The 21,873-nt window shown below is 34.3% G+C and overlaps 1 protein-coding gene across 16 annotated transcripts in view; it reads right to left on the bottom strand.

Annotated features, from left to right (window-relative positions):
• The window catches only part of LOC145259156 (MBT domain-containing protein 1-like), a 498,271-nt gene that overhangs the window by 69,902 nt on the left and 406,496 nt on the right, over nt 1-21,873 (bottom strand). For all 16 annotated transcript variants that reach the window (XM_080116886.1, XM_080116877.1, XM_080116884.1 and 13 more), the window contains one exon: nt 8,139-8,235. In XM_080116886.1, the coding sequence (XP_079973012.1) occupies nt 8,139-8,235 (97 nt within the window). The remainder of the gene's footprint in view (nt 1-8,138; nt 8,236-21,873) is intronic.

Genomic DNA, 21,873 nt, shown 5'->3' with positions numbered 1-21,873 from the left:
ACAGTTAATTAACAAACAAAACACCCTTCCTTCCCCATGTTAAGAATGGGTTTCTTATTATTTCAGCATGGTAGCATAAGTGCACAAGTAACTTTTATTTGTTACTAGCGGGGATACCCGGCGTTGCCCGAGTGTTTGTTTCCGGGACGGGGGGGGAGTTTTAAAAAATGTTATGGTAGGTAAGTAGGAAGGATCAAACCCGGAGTCATGAGTAAAAGTAGGAAAATAAAGTGTGAAAAAAAAAAAACAAAAAAAAAACATCTGCAACGTTAACAGTTCGGCCACCAAGAAAAGTCCATTCCAGTTGTTTAGGAAAAAAAAAAAAAAAAAAAAAAAAAAAAAAAACGACTACGGTAGGTCGGCGCGAACGTGAAAATATAATGTGAATTGTCCAGCACGCTAACCACTACGCCACAGAGCACTGCAGCTTAGTTTAGTGATTTTAAATAACTTCACATGAAAGAACTACGAAGCCAAACCGGTGTTCTCTTCTCAACTGTTCCTTGTGAACGATCCCCAAACGGTGTTAAGTGGTGGCAGGGGGAGGAGGAATTTATTAGAGAGAAAATATTTTACCACTTCCATTGATCTTAACCGATTTTGGCCATGACTTCTCAGCAGAAAAAGTATAGAAATCTAAGATTATCGAGGAATTTGAGAAATAATAAGCCTATAACACACCTCAGATATTGTTCTGCCGTTTGTGCATATTATATTTGCATGAAATATCTTGATTTTAAATCCTATTAATGTCAAAATCAGACGGGAAAAAATGAGTTCATTTTATTTATATAGAGATATATTTGTTTTTTGACCACTAAAAAACAAATGCATGTACTTAGTATATGTTGTTTTTTAATGCTTTTAGTACATGTGTACTAACTAAAAGTGTTAAAAACAACAAAATAGTTTGTTTTTTTTACATGGGGGTCACCACTTATCAAGTCCCGAAGGCCATTCATGAGATAGTATTGTAGTAATCATTAGTATTGGGGGTTTTGATAGAGTGTCTTAACTTAAGGGGGCGGTTTGTCAGAAGTTTGTTTATGTTGGACTTGAAGACGTCCAAGTTGTAGTCAGGTGGGAAACAGGCAAGCGGTAGAGAGTTCCACTGGTGTGCAGTTCCAAGAAAGAAGCTTTGCTCATGGAATCTATGTTTGGATTTAGGCACAGATAAAGAGTGGGGAAAATTATTGACAGTAGTTTCAGCCAGACGGATGTTTCTCGTGAAAGATTGGCGAGGGGGGACGAGGGATTGGAGCTCAGACGAGCACCTGCCATAGAAATAACGATAAAACAAAGACAGGCTCGCAACGTCTCTTCTGTGGGAGAGAGGTTGCAGGGAAGAGAAAAGGGCATCCCCCACTAAACCACGAAGTCTATTTTGTACTCTGTCAAGGCAGGATAGGCTGTTTTTAGCAGCTCCTGCCCAGATGTGTCAGCAGTACTCCATCCTTGGACGTACTTGGCTTTTATACAGATAGAGAATTGCATTAGTAGTGAGATATCTTCTAGAGCGGTAGAAGGATCCCACCATTTTCCCAGCATCCCTGGCAACAAAATAGTATTGTTTAGAAATCAAATTTGAAAAACTTGAAAATAATTTTTTTAAATTGACAAACTCAGAATAAAAAATTTTTTCTGCTTTCATTTTGAAAGCAGAAAAAAACAGTTTTCTATTTTTAAGAGAATACAAACTCATTAATAGGCTGACAGTGATGGTTAGCAAAAAGCCAGCCGTTTCTCTTTAAACAGATTTAAATTTCTATAAAAGATAACATTTTAAAGAGATTACCACACAATAATTATCAAATATTTGCATATAATATCTGAAAATAATTCTGAAATATATGAAAATGGATGATATATACCGATTTATCTTATCAATTTTGAAATATTCTTCGTCAACTTTGCTCGGCCATAACTTTGCTTCCTGTGGTCCTAAAAATCAAAATCAAAGACCAGTGGAAATCGACTTCTTTGTTTATATAGCTTGTAAAATTTCAGCCATATCCAATTTAATCCTGCGCATTTGTATCCAAACGTAACGTATAAAATGTAAACATTGAAAAAACAGTTTCCCTTTTTGTTGTCATTTTTTACCAATTTTTCATTTTCAACTTGGAACATAAAAATATTGAACACATAAAAGAAAAATAAATTATCATCATTGGAATGCTTATTCTATTCTCTTTTCATCCATATAATTCTTTTAAAAATTGACCAACAAATAAAGATATGACTTGTTAAAGCACATTAGTTATGTAATATTGCCGATGTCCATGAAAATACAGCATATGCTTGTAATGCTACTATTATATCACAGAAAACTATTTTATGTCACAAGTGTCACGCTCATATATTAATTCCATAGCTAATATAACATACTGATCCAACGGGTCACAGGTAGTCTAGTATAATAATAAATATGAAATCTGCATCAATCAAAATATCATATTTAAGCGTATTTTACAACCGGGCAATGCTGGGCGGCTTGCTAGTATTTAATAAAGTAATATATTGTTATTGTAAAAAACATTTATGCAAAATATAATAAAGTATTATATATTTCAGTAAAGTATAAAATGTAGGCAAGTTGCTTATGTATTTAAAACTAAAACAGGAAGTCCTGTTTCGTAAGCGGAACATTTCTATATCAATTTTAGGTTTTCACCTGACACCAGTCCTGGCAAACTCAGAGTTGTCTATCCTTCTGCTTTGCCCCTTTTTTTGTTACGCTTTTGTTTTTAATGTTATACACTTTTTTTTTCTTTTTAATTACCACTTATCAAGGCCCAGAGGCCACTTGAGGATAAGGATTACAAAGTGTACATTGGTCAAAAGGACAATATCATAGTAATCGTTAGAAGTGTAAATTTGGTAAATTGGATTACTTAAGGTCATCAAGAACTTGTTTACACTGGACTTGAACATGGCCATATTGTAGTCAGCTGGAAAGTAGATAAACGGAAGAGAGTTCCACAGGTGTGCAGTTCTAAAAAAGAAACTTTGTTCATGGAATCTATGTTTAGGTTTAGGCACAGATAAAGAATGGGAGAAATTATTGATAATGTTTACAGCTAGAGGAGTGAATGTTTGGCGAGGGAGGACCATAGATTGGAGATCAGACAAGCACTTGCCATGAAAATAACGATAAAACAGAAACTGGCTCGCAACATCTCTTCTGTGAGAAAGATGTTGCAGGGAAGAGAAAAGGGCATCCCCTACTAAGCTACAAAGTCTATTCTGAACTGTCAAGGCAGCTCCTGCCCAGATGTGACAACAATACTCCATACTTGGACATACCTGGCTTTTGTTACATTAAATAAAATATTTGGAACAGAAGTCTTTTGTGTGAGAGAAGTAGTCGCGTTATTCTTTTCTTACAATTCCTTGAATGCTTTGTTTAATAAAAATTACAATTCTTCAGCAATTTGCGTTGCATTATCCGTTTTTTTTTTTTTTTTTTTTTTTATGGTGAAGTTTACATTTGGCTGTGAAGGCAAGAATGAATAGGCAAAATTATTATTTTGCTACTTGAAGTAATGTTGGTTTTAGTATCCAAAATTTGCATATGAACATTGTGGAAAGGGGCTTAGTGAACAAAAATATTAAAACAACAAATCAAGCAATTTTTTCTTCTGTTATTTACATAAAAGTTTAGTGTTTTATACTTGAAGCCTACCCAGAAAGAAATTTTGAAAGAAAGGGAAGAAAATGTTTAAGTCAGCCAACAAAGTAAATGGGAAGGGAGAAAAAGACTGCCACGTATCCGGTGATAATTCCCATATAATAAAATGAACACTTTATTACAAAGAAAACCAAATAATTTATTAAATAAAAATTTAGTAGAACGTTATAATTAAAAAGTGATATATAAAAACATGCATGTATCTGATTAAAATGCTATACCAAAATTTCAAGTCACTTTTTTTTAGCTTACCTATTACTAACATCATATTTATATATATGTCACACACACACACACACATATATATATATATATATATATATATATATATATATATATATATATATAGATATATATATATAGATATATAAATAAAGGTTTGGAGAAAAAATAACACTTCTCACTTGTTTAGTAACAAAATAATTAAGGATACATTTAGGATGCCCATTATTTAACATCTCCCTCTTGCACAACTGCTTCTGTATCCTCATTTTTTTTTTTTTTTTTTGTAGTGCATCATGTTACCGGGTTTTCTGTTGACCGGATGCAGGCTGGATTGTGTAAATATGAACACAGTAACACCAACCTGCAACATCAATTTTGAGCATGTATATTTGCACCAGGCCACACTTTCCATGTCTTTCGAACTTAGATAAACCGCTGACATTCCATCTGTGGAATCTTATGTAGAAGGAGCACTAGCATATTTCCTTTATACAATACTCTAAATGATATTGTCAAACAGGCTCTAGTATTATTGTCTTCTCTTCAATCCTCAAACTAATTTGTCTCAACAGACGGGATAGCAAAGGGTTTGATAATGTTTCCCTTTGCAAACATGTCACATCCCATATAAGTGATTTGTGTTGACACTTTTCCTCCCTCATCAGTGACAAAACCTACAACAAACCCTAAACACACAGCAACATCAGCAGAAAACTGCAAGTAATCAGAATATATCTGTCTTCTCTACAGATTTGTGCTCCAGCCAATCACAGTGAAGATGACTGGAACGATACTCCCTGCCACATGTAGTTTTCTCAGCAGCCTTTATTAATGATACATCACACTGAAGACCAGCGGGAATTAACTTGGCTTTATGAATACCTCTCCATCACCAGTATTCATGAAAATGCAGACTGCTTGTTGAATATTGGTATCCAGGAAAACACTGGATGACCTAATTGAAACAAAAGTGGTTGCAATTGTCAATGTTTATTTAATAAAAAATATTTCACTTACAAAAAGGAATGAATTTAGAAAAATGTTTCAATAGCAAAAGAATGTATGGAGGGAGATCTTTACAGTTACATATTTAGGTGGACCCGGACAATAATGACTGACCTGGATCTAATGTCAGAGAATCAAACTAACAAAGAAAGGATTTTATATATATTCATGGGATAGACCAGGTAGTTAATCTGTTAGAGACGCAGAGTTAGGAGCCATTCACAAGAGGAAGTTAGCTTTGTCAGCCGAGAAGCGTTTGACTGGAGAATTAGAGAAGATGTAATAACAACAAAAAAAAAAAAAAATATGCAGTTTAGGACAGCTGACTAATTTATTTTTTTATGGGTGATATATGGTGCACTTTTCTTTAAGGAAGGATTTTTTTTAAACACTTATATATAGCTTACCAAGGAACTTTGTTTGGTGAGGAACTTGCCTCTTAGACTTAGCATTATTGTTAGGGCTAAAGAAGGTTTTAAGAGGAGGAGGCTTACTACTTGTACCTAGGGTTAGAGGTAGGATTAAGGGAGTTGTTTTCTGTTTTAAGGCGTTTGACCCCCATATTTACGGTTAGTGGGTCATAATTATTGACTTTTGAAAATGTTATGCCTTAGATTTTGGACATCAAATTACTTTTAAATATGAAATATATATATATATATTTATTTAAATATTTTTTGCGGGGTACAAAGTTTTATTATGGCTATGTAAAGACTAAATTTAAACTTGTTCAAAAACATTATTTATTTTAGATTGTGAAATTAATAAAAATGAATGTGTCAGCTGACCGGTTTCTAAGCTCGCTCAACAGAGCTAAAATCGAGCTTAATTACGTTTTAAAAAGAAAAGGGGGGAACACTGAATCCGAGATGAAAAAGTAGGGGGGAATATATGTATTAAAAAAAAAAAAGAAAAAAAAAAGAGAGGGGATGAATTAATTATTAAATAGAAACTAGATTAAGCCCTAAGAGATTCTCTTTTTGTTTGCAAAGAGAAGGTCTCAGAGCCTTAATATATATAGTTTCTAGAATTTTAAATTTGAGGTTGCTATTTTCTAAAGGTAGGGTAACCAGTGAAATATAACGAAGTTCATACAAGAGTGCTCAATACAGAAGTAGAACAGGTTACATTTGTCTTTACATAAGCAGTAGTTTGTTGCTACACAGTCATGAGCATGTTTCGGTCTACTAGTATTTACTAACTAGAGACCTCATCATGTAACAACCTTTATTTTCGAAAAAGGTCCAACATTCACGAAATCCAAAACCACACTATTCCTGAGTAAAACCATGCATAAAAAAAAATAATAAAAAATAAAAAAAGGCTAAATTTAACCATCATAAGTTTATAAATGACATATCCTGAATTTTGCAATTACTATCATTAAAAAAGTCTTTAATAAATTTACTAATACACAAATTAATGAATCAACATTAAAGGAACAGACAAAAGAGAAATTAATATTGGGGAGGTCCAAAAATAACCGATTTTGTAAGTAAGATAAAGCAGAGCTATTAAATGATGCCACCTTCTCTTCTACTTAGTCCCTCTTTCTCCTTCCCCCTTCCATCTCCCCCTACCACCTTCCTTCCTTTCTCTTTTTTATGCCTCTAACCCCCATTCCCTTTCTTTAACCGTTCACTGGAAGCCCAGACAACATTCAACAGACCTGGGTAAATTCCTAACCTCTACTCAGATATAAGCATATTAAATTGAAATAAACTTTAAAAAAAAGAGAATTTTATGACACATTGACCCTTGAAGGTCTCAGACATGGACCAATGAGCAGCCTCTCGCTTGTCAAAGATAACATCTGTATAGCCCTAGTTTTAGAACCAAAAGTAAATAAACAGATGGGGGAGGGGAATGAATAAACTAATAAATTCACACCCAATTCAAAAAAAAAAAAAGCCTTCTGCCGAGGATGGATTTTCGCTCTTCATTTAGAATTCCTTCAAAAATAAGGGTTATTGCCTGATGAGGTCTCTAGTTAGTAAATACTAGTAGACCGAAACATGCTCATGACTGTGTAGCAACAAACTACTGCTTATGTAAAGACAAATTATATATATATATATATATATATATATATATATATATATATAATTATATATATTGGGTAGATTAGTATCCATTCAATTATAATCCGGTGAAAAAAAATTGTAAAAAAACATGAAAAAATATATTGTGTGTGTGTGGGGGGGGGAGGTACTGCTCGCACATGTGAAGCAAAAAAATCAGATTTCACATTTTCGTTTTTTTTTTTTTTTTTTTTTACAAACAAAACACTGTTTAATTCACCGTTAAAAACGAATGTAATGGATAAAAGGGCACACGTTCAGATTTGTTTTTCAACTATATTTTAAAATTTGACCAAAAATAATGCCGGATTGCTTTAAAATTATATATTCTGATAACCTAGTTAGCTCTAGTTAAGCTAATTTCTGATAAAATGAGCTCCAACTAAATATGTAAGAACATTTTTTTATTTTCATTTAAAAAATTTTTTAATTCGTTCTGGAATAAAAAACAAAACAAAAAGTTTGTTCACAGTAAAGTAATTAATATCAGCGACAGTAGCTGCTGCTTCTACAGATCGTGTTAAGACACTTTTTAAAAATAGAACGATTTTTTCCAGGTATCATGATTTTAAATTGCTCGGTACCACAAGAGAAAGCTGATTACATTTTTATTTTTAACAGATAAATGTAGTAAAAAGATTGATTTATTTAACAGTGGGTATACTAAGAAATTTTTTTTCAAAATTTTCCAAACTCGTCATGTTGAAGTCTTTTTTTTTTTTAAACACAAAAAAATGAGCTGTCAAAAGAATTTCGGACAATTGAATCTATTAAAAGTGATATCTGTTCTAGGTACGACCGTTTATAAATCAGGGGGGTCATTACAAAATCTTACCGAAAACGCTGTTTTATGATGTTAACATTTTTATCACTTTATTTGCTTAAAATATATAATGTACATTATCATTCATTAATTTATTTGAAAGTATATTTATTTTTGAACAAAATGGTGGTATTTTGAGGACTTGAGTTTGGTTTTTAAAATATGACGATTTTAGCAGAACACCCTTGAAATCTGTATTTATCCAAAGTGTTTTATCGTCTGTGTCTATTGCTAGTAATCACTGATATGTTTTACAAGCATAAGTGACATTGGTTGAAAAACACTTCTTAGTGAAAACTCCTAGTAAACTTACCTGCCGAAGCTGTAAGTTTGTGACCAACATGCTGTGACCAGCCAACCGGGTGGATGAGAGGAGACTTGACATGACACCAAAACTCATCTGACTCGTCCTAAGAGGGAAAACAAAATCAGGTAAGATGAGGATATTAAAATGAGTATTTAATAAAAGGCAACAAATTACAGGAGACGATGGCCTTATGCAGACAAAATCTTTTATCTTCAAATACATGACCAAAGAATAATTTTTAAAAAGGTCAGAAAAAGGTTAAAAATGTTTACCATTCATATTTAAATGACAAAAAGTCTAACATGTTCAATTTTTTTCAATTTCCTTTGTTTAAATTAAGGATTTATCTTCTCTCTCTACATTCATTAAATAGGATCAATTATTCCCTGACGTAAAATAACATTATAGCTTGGCACATATAAATTCATTATAATCAGGCTATTAGCCACTATCTTACATAGGTTTTGCACATATTTGCAGTCACATTCATCTGTCATAAAATCTTGTATTAATCCCTAGGAGCACCACAAGCCAAACTACGTTTAAATTAATGGGAGTAGTACAATGTTTTCTCCTTAATTATTTCCTCTTCCCACTCTCTCAATAATAACCGGGATGCTTTTTAGATTCATCACAAGTTTACCTCAATCTCCGTCTGTGTTTACTTCTTGATTTTACATAAATTTTTTAGTTTCCATTTCATAAAATAATGAAAGCCAAAGTTCGCCCAAACTTGCCCAATCAAATTTTTGCGTTTTTTTGAATAAAGGAATATCAGTTCCAGGTATTTTACAGAATGCTTAAAGAATCAACAAGATGGTGTTAATAGCATGGCATTATGCCACCGAACCAATTGTACAAAGACAATGTTTTACATACACCCTGCAAACCTGTGGCTTCCTATTGCTTTTACCTGCCATTTCTTTCTTTTTTTTTTTTCTCCTACATAACACTTATAAACAATTCATTATGGAATGTTGAAGTGACACGCTACTGCTTGAATGACGGGTTTTCCACAAATATACCTTTTCCTTCGACACTTGAAATACTTCAAAATTCATTTCCTTTCATTAGTAAAACCAAATGACATTGTTTAACGTTGGACAAGGAACATTTTACTACTTAATCTGACAGTCAGTTTTTAAATTAGTAATTAGATTTCTCCTACGTCAATCAATATAAAACTTATATGACTGGATTCAAAATAAAATTTTCTTTAAAATGGTATTTTGATCATTTTGTTGTGATTTGCATATTTCAATCATTTTGTTGTGATTTGCATATTTCAATCATTTTGCTGTGATTTGCATATTTCAATCATTTTGCTGTGATTTGTATATTTCAATCATTTTGCTGTGATTTGTATATTTCAATCATTTTGCTGTGATTTGTATATTTCAATCATTTTGCTGTGATTTGTATATTTCAATCATTTTGCTGTGATTTGTATATTTCAATCATTTTGCTGTGATTTGTATATTTCAATCATTTTGCTGTGATTTGTATATTTCAATCATTTTGCTGTGATTTGTATATTTCAATCATTTTGCTGTGATTTGTATATTTCAATCATTTTGCTGTGATTTGTATATTTCAATCATTTTGCTGTGATTTGTATATTTCAATCATTTTGTTGTGATTTGTATATTTCAATCATTTTGTTGTGATTTGTATATTTCAATCATTTTGTTGTGATTTGTATATTTCAATCATTTTGTTGTGATTTGTATATTTCAATCATTTTGTTGTGATTTGTATATTTCAATCATTTTGTTGTGATTTGTATATTTCAATCATTTTGTTGTGATTTGTATATTTCAATCATTTTGTTGTAATTTGTATATTTCAATCATTTTGTTGTGATTTTTATATTTTAATCATTTTGTTGTGATTTGTATATTTTAATCATTTTGTTGTGATTTGTATATTTTAATCATTTTGTTGTGATTTGTATATTCCAAGAAATTGCAATTTAAATCTGCTTATTAATAATGAAACACACTGCCATAGCATATCTGCGAGCGGTAGACGACTTTTCGGATGCATGCATTTGAGGTTTGTTCATATAAATACTTGACACGGAAGTTCTACCAGTTGATGACGTTTCACATTTTTAAAACAAGAGAAAAGAATTGTTTTTATTATGGAATTTAAATAAAACACGTACGATTTTCCAGTTAAAAGTTAGAACATCTTGAAGTTGAGATTTTCTAATACAAAAATAAATCAAGATAGAAACTTTGTTCAAATGGTATGTCAATATCTTTATTTCTTTTATTATAAAATTTGAAAAGAATTGGTGACAAACTTTTTACATGCACACTGATAGAAATGATAGTGAGCGCCAATATCTGATTGTTTTTTTGAGTGCTGTACGTCAAGAGCAACATACGATGGCGTCATGTAAATTGTCCGAACATGTTTTCCCACACGTATGCACACCCACACGTACGCACGCACATACGCACACACACACACGCATATACACGGCCTCATACGCACACGCTAACATACGCACGCATACGCGCACATGCAAAACGTCACTTCCTTTAGAGTGAAAGCCAGACATGCGCAGTCAGAACACTGACCCCAGTATAAAAGTCAACAAAACCTGTCAACTTCCTCTTTTTGCGTCTGGACCAGCATTCGACCTGCTTAGTCGACGAGCTGACCGCATGTTCTGACGTCACTTTTTCTGCTACTGTAATGTGGGGCAAGCGCAAACACACTTAATACACTTTTCCCTCTCCATGAACTGGATTGACTTACTCTCTCTATCTCCCCTTCGCTTTGGCCCATCGACACAGACATGTGCGTGACTTTCTAGTGAGTTTAACCCTTTCTTTCTACAGCCGGCTTGCCACTTCGCATTTCTCTATTCCTCCCACGCGCGTCGTCGTCGTCGTCAACGGCTGAATGAACACGTGTATACGAAGACAATCATTTCTCAACAGAAAATAAACGACATGTTTATTTTATTCCAGCATTTGAGTTCTGTGTTTTCTTCATTCAATTCGTTTCATTATTTTTTCTTGTAGCGAGTTAGGGTATTTTATATCCTGGTCCGCAACATGAAATGGTGACCCTCCTTTATTTAAAATGAAATGAATGAGTGAACGAAACACGCGGTGTAAGCTAAACCCTTCCACAAATTCACAGCACGCACGAAAAACAATTTTTCTCTAATAAACAAAAAAAAACTTGTCGACCACGAGGAGGAACAATTTCAAACCGCGCACACGACATTGAAATATAAACATTTCAACATAAAAAAAACAAAAACAAAACAAAATGGAACTACAACAGACGGATTCCTACAACGAAACCATGGCATTAAACATTCCACCCTTCAACCCGACAAATACAAAAATAGGGTTCATCCAACTACAGGCCATATTTGACGCTAAACGGGTAACGTCACAACGAGCACGTTACTGTTATTTAGTGGAAAAACTGCCGTTGGAGGTGGTTGAGGAAGTCACGGATTTCCTCGAAAATGTACCGGAGGAAAGACCGTACGACACGTTGAAGCAAGCAATCCTGCAACGAATCGGTGTTTCTAACGAAGCCATGCTTCGTAACTTGTTCACACAAGTGGAGTTAGGAGACCGTACGTCTTCTCAACTACTTCACCACATGAAAGCCTTGCTGGGAGACAACAAAATGTCGGACAGCATTATGAAGAGTCTATGGTTGGGTAAATTACCCCCAACTACCAAACAAATCCTTGCCCCGATGTCGGAGGACACGGCAACAGAAAAGCTCGCCGACATAGCCGACAGAATTCACGAAAGTTCCCGGAGCCGACAAGTATACGCCCACCAACGGCAGCCTGACCGAAACCGAGACGAGGAATTAGCAGAATTAAAGTCAGCGGTTGAGAAGCTTTCGAAGCAGTTAGCTGACGCACTTCAAACGCGTCAATATTCTCACAGAAACCACGACGACACGCGGCAAAATTACAGGCGAAGAAGTTCAAGCAGGAACCGGACCACGTCACGAGATAGACAAGATGTGTGTTTCTATCACAGAAGATTCGGCGTCGACGCGAGAAGATGCACTAAACCCTGCGTGTTCAAAAAACCGGCACAGGGAAACGAACCTTCCAGCCAGTAATGACGACGACTGTAGCTGGAGCACACAGAAAAGGTTGTCTATTTTATATCCAAGATAAAATTAACGGATATAACTTTTTAATAGACACCGGAGCGGAAATCAGCGTCATACCGACACCGCATGGCCATCCAACAAGGATCCATTTTTTCAATTTACAAGCCGCCAACGGTACAAAAATACCCACTTTTGGCGAAAGAACCTTAAATTTGAACCTTGGAATGCGGAGGAATTTTTTATGGAATTTCACTATAGCCAGCGTGACTACTCTAATTTTGGGGGCGGACTTTTTAGCCCATTTCAACCTGTCTGTCGATATGACTCATCACACATTGACAGACAACGAAACGAAGATTTCAGTGAGAGGAACTACCTCGAAATTTTTAACCACCGGAATCAGCACTGCCCTACCCGAAGATTTACACGTCCGCCGGTTACTCCAAAAATTTCCTCAACTTTCCCAGCCGTTTAAAAACACGGACCCCATCAAACACAGCGCTAAGCACTATATTAAGACAACAGGACCGCCCGTCTATTCAACCCCCAGACATTTGAAACCGGATAAATACAAATTGGCAAAATCCGAGTTTCAAAACCTACTACACATGAGAATACGGCCCTCGAAAAGTGCTCGGTTATCACCACTCGACATGGTGCAGAAAGCTGACAATACCACATGGCGACCGTGCGGAGATTTTAGATGTTTAAACGCAAAAACTGTTCCCGATAGATATCCTATTCCCCATATCCATGACTTCGCCAATGGACTCCAAGGCGCCACAGTTTTCTCCAAACTGGACCTCATTAAGGCATATTTTCAAATTCCAGTCGAGGAAGGACACATTCATAAAACCGCACTAACCACACCATTTGGCCTTTACGAGTTCCTAAGGATGCCTTTCGGGCTGAGAAACGCCTGTCAAACTTTGCAGCGTTTGATTGACAAAGTTTTCAGAGGTCTGCCGTTCATATTCGCTTATGTGGACGACGTTTTAATCGCCAGCAGAAACCTCGAAGAACACCGGCTACACCTGGAACAAACTTTTGAAAGACTGTCACATTTCGGTCTTAAACTAAACACTGATAAATGTGTTTTTGGCGACCAGGAAGTTCAATTTCTCGGTCATTTAATTGACAAGGATGGAATCTCCCCTTTGCCTGAAAAAGTAAGTGCTATTTCGAATTTCCCTCTCCCGACATCTGTCAGACAAGTACGCCGTTTTGTAGGCATAATTAACTATTACCGACGTTTTTTGCCTAACTGTTCCACGTTACTCGCACCTTTAACGGACTTGTTAAAAAACCGAACTAAAAACCAACAGTTAGTTTTAGAAGGACCTGCACTACAGGCCTTCGAACAATCGAAAACTGCTTTGGCAAACTTCACCAAACTCACTTATATCCAAGATAGCGATACAACGGAGCTCACTCTTACGACGGACGCATCGGAAATAGCAGTAGGAGCTGTCATTCACCAAATTTCTGACAACAAAATGACCCCTATTTCATTCTTCTCTGCCAAGTTAAACAAAGCGCAGATAAAATATAGCACTTTCTTGAGAGAATTACTTGCAATTTACCTTGCAATTAAGCACTTTAAACATCTCCTCGAAGGCAGAAAATTTTCCATTTATACAGACCATAAACCTCTAACATTTGCTCTACACACACATGTCGACAAATATGGTCCACGTGAAATTCGACACCTGGACTTTATAGCCCAATATTCTACTGACGGTACGTAAAAGGACAAGAAAACATTGTAGCTGACGCTTTATCTCGCGCAACAATTGCTTCTTTAAATTCCACTCCACTAAGTATGGAATTAATAGCACAAGAGCAATTAACCGATACCACGCTCCCAGCTATAATAGACAAAACTTCACTGAAGCTGAAGGAAATGCCGATACCATTCGGAACAACAACTTTCTATTGCGATGTTTCACAAAAACACCCTCGCCCTTATATTTCACCCAGCCTCAGACGACAAGTTTTCCAGCATTTCCACAATTTGTCCCACCCAGGAAAACGTGCCACCGTGAAATTAATAGCGGAACGTTTTGTTTGGCCAAATATGAATACGGACATCCGTAGTTGGATCAAAACTTGCATTCCTTGCCAAAAAACAAAGTTCACAGGCACACAAAATCACCTTCAGGAACTTTCAGTGTACCAGACGCTAGGTTTACTCATGTGTATATCGACTTGGTTGGACCCTTGCCCACTTCAAAAGGACATACACACATCCTTACTATAGTCGATAGATTCAGCAGATGGCCGACAGCAATACCAGTGAAAGACACATCAGCTGCAACAATAGCCAGAGTGATTTTACAAGATTGGATAGCAATTTTCGGAGTGCCTTCCGTAATCACAACAGACAGGGGCTCACAGTTCCAATCAACACTTCACTGAATTCAGCCATTTGTTGGGAACAAGGCACATTAAGACTACTGCCTATCATCCTTGCGCAAACGGTATGGTGGAACGATTGCATAGACAATTAAAAGCATCTTTGGCTATGAACGAAAACAAATCGGACTGGTCAGACAATTTGCCACTCATTCTCTTAGCAATTCGTAACACTGTGAAGGAAGATTTGCAGAGCACACCTGCAGAATTAGTTTTCGGATCAACACTGATTTTACCAGGACAATTCTGCGAAAACAATACAGATATTTCCCCAACGACAACTTTTGTGACGGACTTAAAACACAAAATGTCAAAATTAAAATTTACTCCGACGAAAAAGCCAGACACAAACATTTTCGTCCCAAGCGATATTCACACATGTAAATACGTTTTTATCAGGAACGACGCAGTAAAAAAAAAAAAACACTATGTCCAAACTATTCCGGACCTTATTTAGTTCTAGACAGGAGTAAAAAGTATTTTATGATATTAAAAAGAGAAAGAAAAAAAAGACACTATAGCAATAGACAGACTTAAACCTGCATTTATAGACGAACAATTACACGTTTCTCCTACTCCAATACAAGAACATACACACTCAGAAACGGACAAAGAAATTACAAAAAACAACACACCACAAACAACAACGGGTCGAAAAGTCCATTGGCCAAAACATTTCAAACAATATATAAAAAAAAAAAAAAAAAAAAAAATTTTTATAACAAACGAAATACGTTTCTCTTGTATATATATATTTTTTTCCCCAGGAGGGGGAGTCTTGTTTGAACATGTTTTCCCACACATATACACACCCACACGTATACACGCACGCATATACACGGCCTCATATGCACACACGCTAACGTACGCACGCATACGCGCACAAATACGCACACATGCGAAACGTCACTTCCTTTAGAGTGAAAGCCAGACATGCGCAGTCAGAACACTGACCCCAGTATAAAAGTCAACAAAATCTGTCAACTTCCTCTTTTTGTATCTGGACCAGCATTCGGCCTGCTTAGTCGACGAGCTGACCGCATGTTCTGACGTCACTTTTTCTGCTACTGTAATGTGGGGCAAGCGCAAACACACTTAATACACTTTTCCCTCTCCATGAACTGGATTGACTTACTCTCTCTATCTCCCCTTCGCTTTGGCCCATCGACGCAGACATGTGCGCGACTTTCTAGTGAGTTTAACCCTTTCTTTCTACAGCTGGCTTGCCGCTGCGCATTTCTCTATTCCTCTCACGCGCGTCGTCGTCAACGGCTGAATGAACACGTGTATACGAAGACAATCATTTCTCAACAGAAAATAAACGACATGTTTATTTTATTCCAGCATTTGAGTTCTGTGTTTTCTTCATTCAATTCGTTTCATTAATTTTTCTTGTAGCGAGTTAGGGTATTTTATATCCTGGTCTGCAACAAAATTCATAACAAAACGTTTACAAAGTGGCTTACAGCAATAAAGTATACATTTATTTTTAATTATTTAAAAAACATCAGTTTAGATTATGCAAAGAAAAAGTATAGCATTGGAAAAAGTTTTTCCAAAAATATTCAATCCAAACAAAAAATTGAATAGAAGTTTGGTGCTTATGCAATTATGCTATTTTTAAAAAAATAGTATTTTCAAGTAAAATTCAAGTTTTACGATACCTTTTTTTTTTTTTCATTATATTGTTAGGTGAAAATACAGAATAATTACAAAACACTCTCCCCTCACATATTAAGACTAAGTAACATAAGTGCATAAATACCGAAAGTTTATTTGTATAAAACTTAATGAAAGGCATGTTTAGACGAGATAGGAATGTTATATACAACAAATAAGATGTCAAAAAATGTTATTTTTATATATATTTATATTATATTCTGTTAATAAATACTGAAAATTTTATTAAAATTAGTTGATTTTCTGAATTTTGGTAAATTTTTAAGTGATAGGGGAGGGGGGTAAAACAGTCCCTCAAACTTTTGAAACACTTTATTTAGAAACACATTCTTAGCATGGGGATAAGGTGTTTCGTACTAAAAATGTACGTCTAATTGCTGCCGCTCCTGATGATTATGAAGCAACTTCTTTAAAGACACTTCCGGTTTTTGCCAGTGGAAATTATCGTGTGCTATTTAAAAAATATATATATTATCTTCGGTAAATTTATTAAAGAAAATACAATAAGGTTTGGACAAGTGATCTTTTCCTAAGAATTTGTAAAATACAATAACAGATCTGCATAAAATAAAATTAGAATTATATTTAGTAATTTACACTAGTTTTGGGGGATTCAAAAACAAGAAAAGAATCGAGTTTGACTATTCCCATGCTGTTTGTTTTGTTTTTGCGTTAAACATTTTTGTAAAAAAAAATGCTTTTTTTAAATTTTTTTTTTTTTTCAGAATTAGGGAAATATTTTAAAAAATAATAATAAAATACAAGTCAAAAGTAAAAAGGAAAACACTCTGGCCTACAAAAATGCCCGGATGGTCCCATCGACATTTCCAAGTACGGGCGCCTCGGGCGGCTAGCAGTTATTTAATGCCTTTCGAAGTATTCTAAAACGGTTTTTAGTCATGTGCCAAATACATAGGAAAAGAAAAAAAAAAGCGTAACGGAAGATTAGGTGACTACTGACTCGGCGTGAGCAAATAAAACGCTATTGTTTCAGTTGTGTGTGTGTGTGTGTGTGTGTGTGTGTGTGTGTGTGTGTGTGTGTGTGTTTTTTTTTCACTGTTTTGTGTTCGTTTTTCGTATTATATTATAATACTTATAAAATATATCACTTTATCAAATATTTATTTATATTTGGCAAGGTTGACTTGAGATGTCCACAAGATAGCGGCTGTGAACGAATGTAAAAAATGAAAATGGAACGGAACACACATTTAAGCGAAACGAGATTATCGCGTCAATACTAATAAGCGTGTATTAATTTTTAACTAATCTATACTTGTTATGAATATGTTAAAAAAAAGACAGTAGTGTTTACTTTTGTTTTGTTTTTTTTAGTAAATAAAATTTGTTTTCTTAGGGGTTTTGGGGTCGCTGACTCGCTGACAACGAGTCTGATATTCAACCCTGTTGTAAATTTACCGTTTGCATGGTATTAACCCCTGAAAGCTTCGACTACTACGAGCGCGCGGTAGCATACACAAATTTACATTGGTCATCACTCGTCGACAAGTACTTTTCCTAATATTAATGCATGCGTGTTGTTTACACTGGTCGCCATGTGTTGTTTTCACGCGCGCAAAAATAACACATGGCGACCAGTGAAAACAGTAAGCAATACACTGGATAATAAATGCATTAATATCAGGAAAAGTACTTGTCATCACTTTAAAGAAAAAGTGTGGATGTTGACCTAATGTAAATTCGTTTATGCGCTCGCGCGTTGTCCCAGGGTTTAGTTGTTAATACCATGCAAACAGTAAATTTGCGACAGGCTTGAATATCAGATTTGTTGTCGGCGACCCCAAAACCTCCTAAAAAAAATTGTTTTTGGTTGGGGCTATTATGGTATTAAACCACATATTTACCTTTTCTTTTGGTTGTTGTTTATTTTTTCGACTAGTCTAAGTTTCACGTAATAATTTAATAAAGAAAACATACCGAAAAAATGAAATGAAATAACACAGAAATATTTGTTTTTATTTTTTTTCGTTTATTATTTTTTTTTTTTTAATTCAACTAGGCTGTACTTTCGCATGACGATTTAATAAACAAAAAAATACAATAAAAATTAAATTTCATGTTCAATCTCTGCATAATTACCGAAAGAAAACCATGAAATAAAAAAAAGTAAAAACTTCTCTTATAGTCTTCTCAATTATTAAATCATTTCTCTCTGATAGGTTCATAAGAGTAGTAGTTGATGAACAAAAATCAGAAGCTCATAGTATTAATGCTGGATTGCTGGAGTCCCTCAGGGGTCCATCCTGGGCCCAACTCTTTTCCTGATCTACATTAATGATCTTCCAAATCACATCCTTACATCATTCATAGACATTTTTGCTGATGACACTACCATCTATGGTAGCACATCTAATACAGTAAATGACCTAGTTCTCTCCGATTCTCTCTCCTCTGATCTTGATCACGTTGTACAATGGGGAAAGGAGTGGCTGGTTACTTTTAATGCATCTAAAACGAAGCTTCTATCTTTACATTATCAACGTTCTGATCCCCATCTGGTATCAATTAAAATGAATGGGGAGGCCTCAAGTTTTGACAAGCTCCTGGGCTTGACCTTATATATATATATTATTTTAAATAGCACACGATAATTTCCACTGGAAAAAAAACGGAAGTGTTTTTAAAGAAGTTGCTTCATAATACTTTCACCTAACAATTTAATAAAAAAGGTTATCATAAAACTTGAAAATAATATTACAAAAATAGCACTAATTTTTTTATTTTGTTAAAAAAGTGTTTTTGTTTAATTTTACTCAACACCATTTTTTTTTTAGTTAAAACACACAAACTACTTATCCAGTTAAATAAAAGAATAACTTATCTTGCCTATGATAACATTTATTGGATTTGTGTTACAATCCAGAGGTATGAAAAAGTGGTAAAAAACAAAAACAAATATATAACAAATAAATGTTACCAAAGGCAAGATAAGTTATTCTTCTACCTTCTTTGATAAATTTTGGTGTTGTAAATATTTATTCTGTTCAAAACAACAAGTAGTGTGGAGCGTTACATGAGTACAAAAAAATGGCTGTGATGTCTCTTGAAATCTTCAAAGTCTTGACAATGACTTAAAATAAAAAATTATACAAAATAATGGTAAAAACCCACCTGATAATTTTCAGAGCAGTTAAAATGAGTTAATTATGCTAATTAGTTTAATGTACTTGAAAACATAATTCTAATCTGTACAAAATTTACTTTCATTTGATATGCTATAAGCCATATTTTGTTAATAATTTCTTTGAATCGTGTCAAGGTGGACATTTTGGATTTCCTGGTCGCCATCTTGAATCCTTCAGTCTTATTCACCGGCAAAGTTGTGACTTTTTATTTATTTTTTTTTTTTAAATGCAATTTAATTCGTTTTCTTCTTATTAGTATTATTCTTTTTCATCATAAAACTTATAAACATTTCTTACAGAATGTTTATGGGAAATGCTATTGCTTAAATAAAGGGTTTTCTACAAGTATAACTTCCGATTCACCAGTTTAAATGTGTTAATATTCTTTTCGATTTTCAGATAATTACTATTCACTGCCATAATTGTGGCTTCCTACTAACAAGTGCCATTAAGTTCCTTTTGTTTTTCATTCTTCTTATTCTTTCCTATTGGAAAACTTATGAACAATTTCTTAAGGAATGTTTAGGGAAAATGCTATTGATTGAATAAAGGGGTTTTCCCCAAGGATAACTTTCGATTTGGCAGATTAAATACATCTATATGCTTTTCACTTTTCCAGATAATTAATATTCGCCATCATCAACATGCAGTCATTTTTCGCAGCAAAACCAAAAACAAATATGCTGTTCTTTTACTCATCAGTGTAACTGGTTTCCTATTTTTTCTGTCTTCTTTCATCAACATAGCTGTGTTAAGTTCTTTTTTCTTTCTTTTCATTATTCTTAGTCTTTATTTTTATTTTTTTATCATAAAACTTTTATAAACAGATTTTTACGGGATATTTAAGGAAAATGCTATTGATTGAAGATTGATTTCGCAAGTATAACTTTCAATTTGACAGTTTAAATGTATCAGTATTCATTTTGAATTTCTAGATACGTACATGAATAACATACTATATGCAAGGTTTTTAGACTGATGCCTTAGCTTACATAGGTTTTCATCTTTATTGACGGAACATAATTGGTGTTAAGAATAATTTTCAAAACACGTTTATTTTTATTTTTTTCAAGATATAATTTTACAAATTGTGCCTAAATAGACATTGGATTGCCTTTAGGCTCTTACCATTTTACATAATACCTACCATATACAGTATAATCTTACTTGAATATAATACTTAAAATAAGGCATGCACTGTATTCTATATACTTAAAAAATGTGTTGTGATATAGCATCTACACCAACATACCAAGTCCTACTTTGGTCATGGCCGCTATTTACCAACACTTGACAACTGTGACAAACAGTTGTTAAGGCAGCCAGTAACTAAAAATAACCACCGCAATAACTGAACATGCCCACCAGTGCGATCAACTGACAGTAACCACCTATACAGATCACTATCTCCCAGCTACCACATATAACTGGATAACAGTGCTAACCACTGGATGACAATGATCGATACTGACCATTATGCACCAACAGTGACGATTGCAAAAGCAACTAACCGCCCTAAAACACTAATTACCAGTAACCACTCATGCCAATAATGACAGACACTGGATCTTGTTAGCTGTTACTGCCAGATAATGCAAGACAGTGGAAGCTATATACTTTTATTTTGGCCACTACCACCAGTGCCCGCAATTTTCTTGAGACAAGAATGGCTGCCATTATCTGTGTTAATATTTTTTAGCTGTTTATCAACATGACTCAAATACAATGCTGCACTAAATAATCAAAAGTCATTTCGTTTTCATAGGGTAGGGGATAGCTATTCTGGCTTTGTGTCATATTTCCACTAGGCAACACCAGAACTCAGATCCTGCTAATTGTTTATAAAAGTCCCAAACTGATGCTTAAAGACTAGCGCTAAATACATGGCTAACATATTGCAGAATTAGATTTAGATTAGGAAAGAAGTAGGATATTAGCTGTAAGTGAGATGTTAAAAATAAGCAGAATAGCCATTTTAAAAATAAAATGGTGATTCGGCTTATTTTTTGTTATTTTTAGTAATTTTTGTAAAGTGTTTAAAACAAGATATAAGCTTAGTTTTGACAATATATAAAAATTAATGTGTAACCAATTTTTAAAACAAAAGAAATTCCTTTCACAGCTAGAGATATAATTGAAAGAGGATTGATCCATTAGAATAATAATTGAACTTATAAGTAAAACAGACTATAGTGGTTAAGAAAATTTTACAATTTATTTAGACAAAAAATTCAGATTCTGCAGATTACTTAACTGGACTAAGCATTTAAAGACTTACTACTGTCCATTACTTACTTCGTCCTGAAGATATATTTTTAAAACTAAATGAAAGAAACTCTTGATTCTAAACTGAGGTGTCATTACTGAAAATGACTAGATACTATAAACAG

This window comes from Euprymna scolopes, chromosome 34 (assembly GCF_053919585.1).
Source record: "Euprymna scolopes isolate OS-2025 chromosome 34, ASM5391958v1, whole genome shotgun sequence".
Classification (NCBI taxonomy): domain Eukaryota; kingdom Metazoa; phylum Mollusca; class Cephalopoda; order Sepiida; family Sepiolidae; genus Euprymna; species Euprymna scolopes.
Note: the sequence above shows the minus strand (reverse complement) of the source record. Positions and strands in the feature narration are given on the sequence as shown.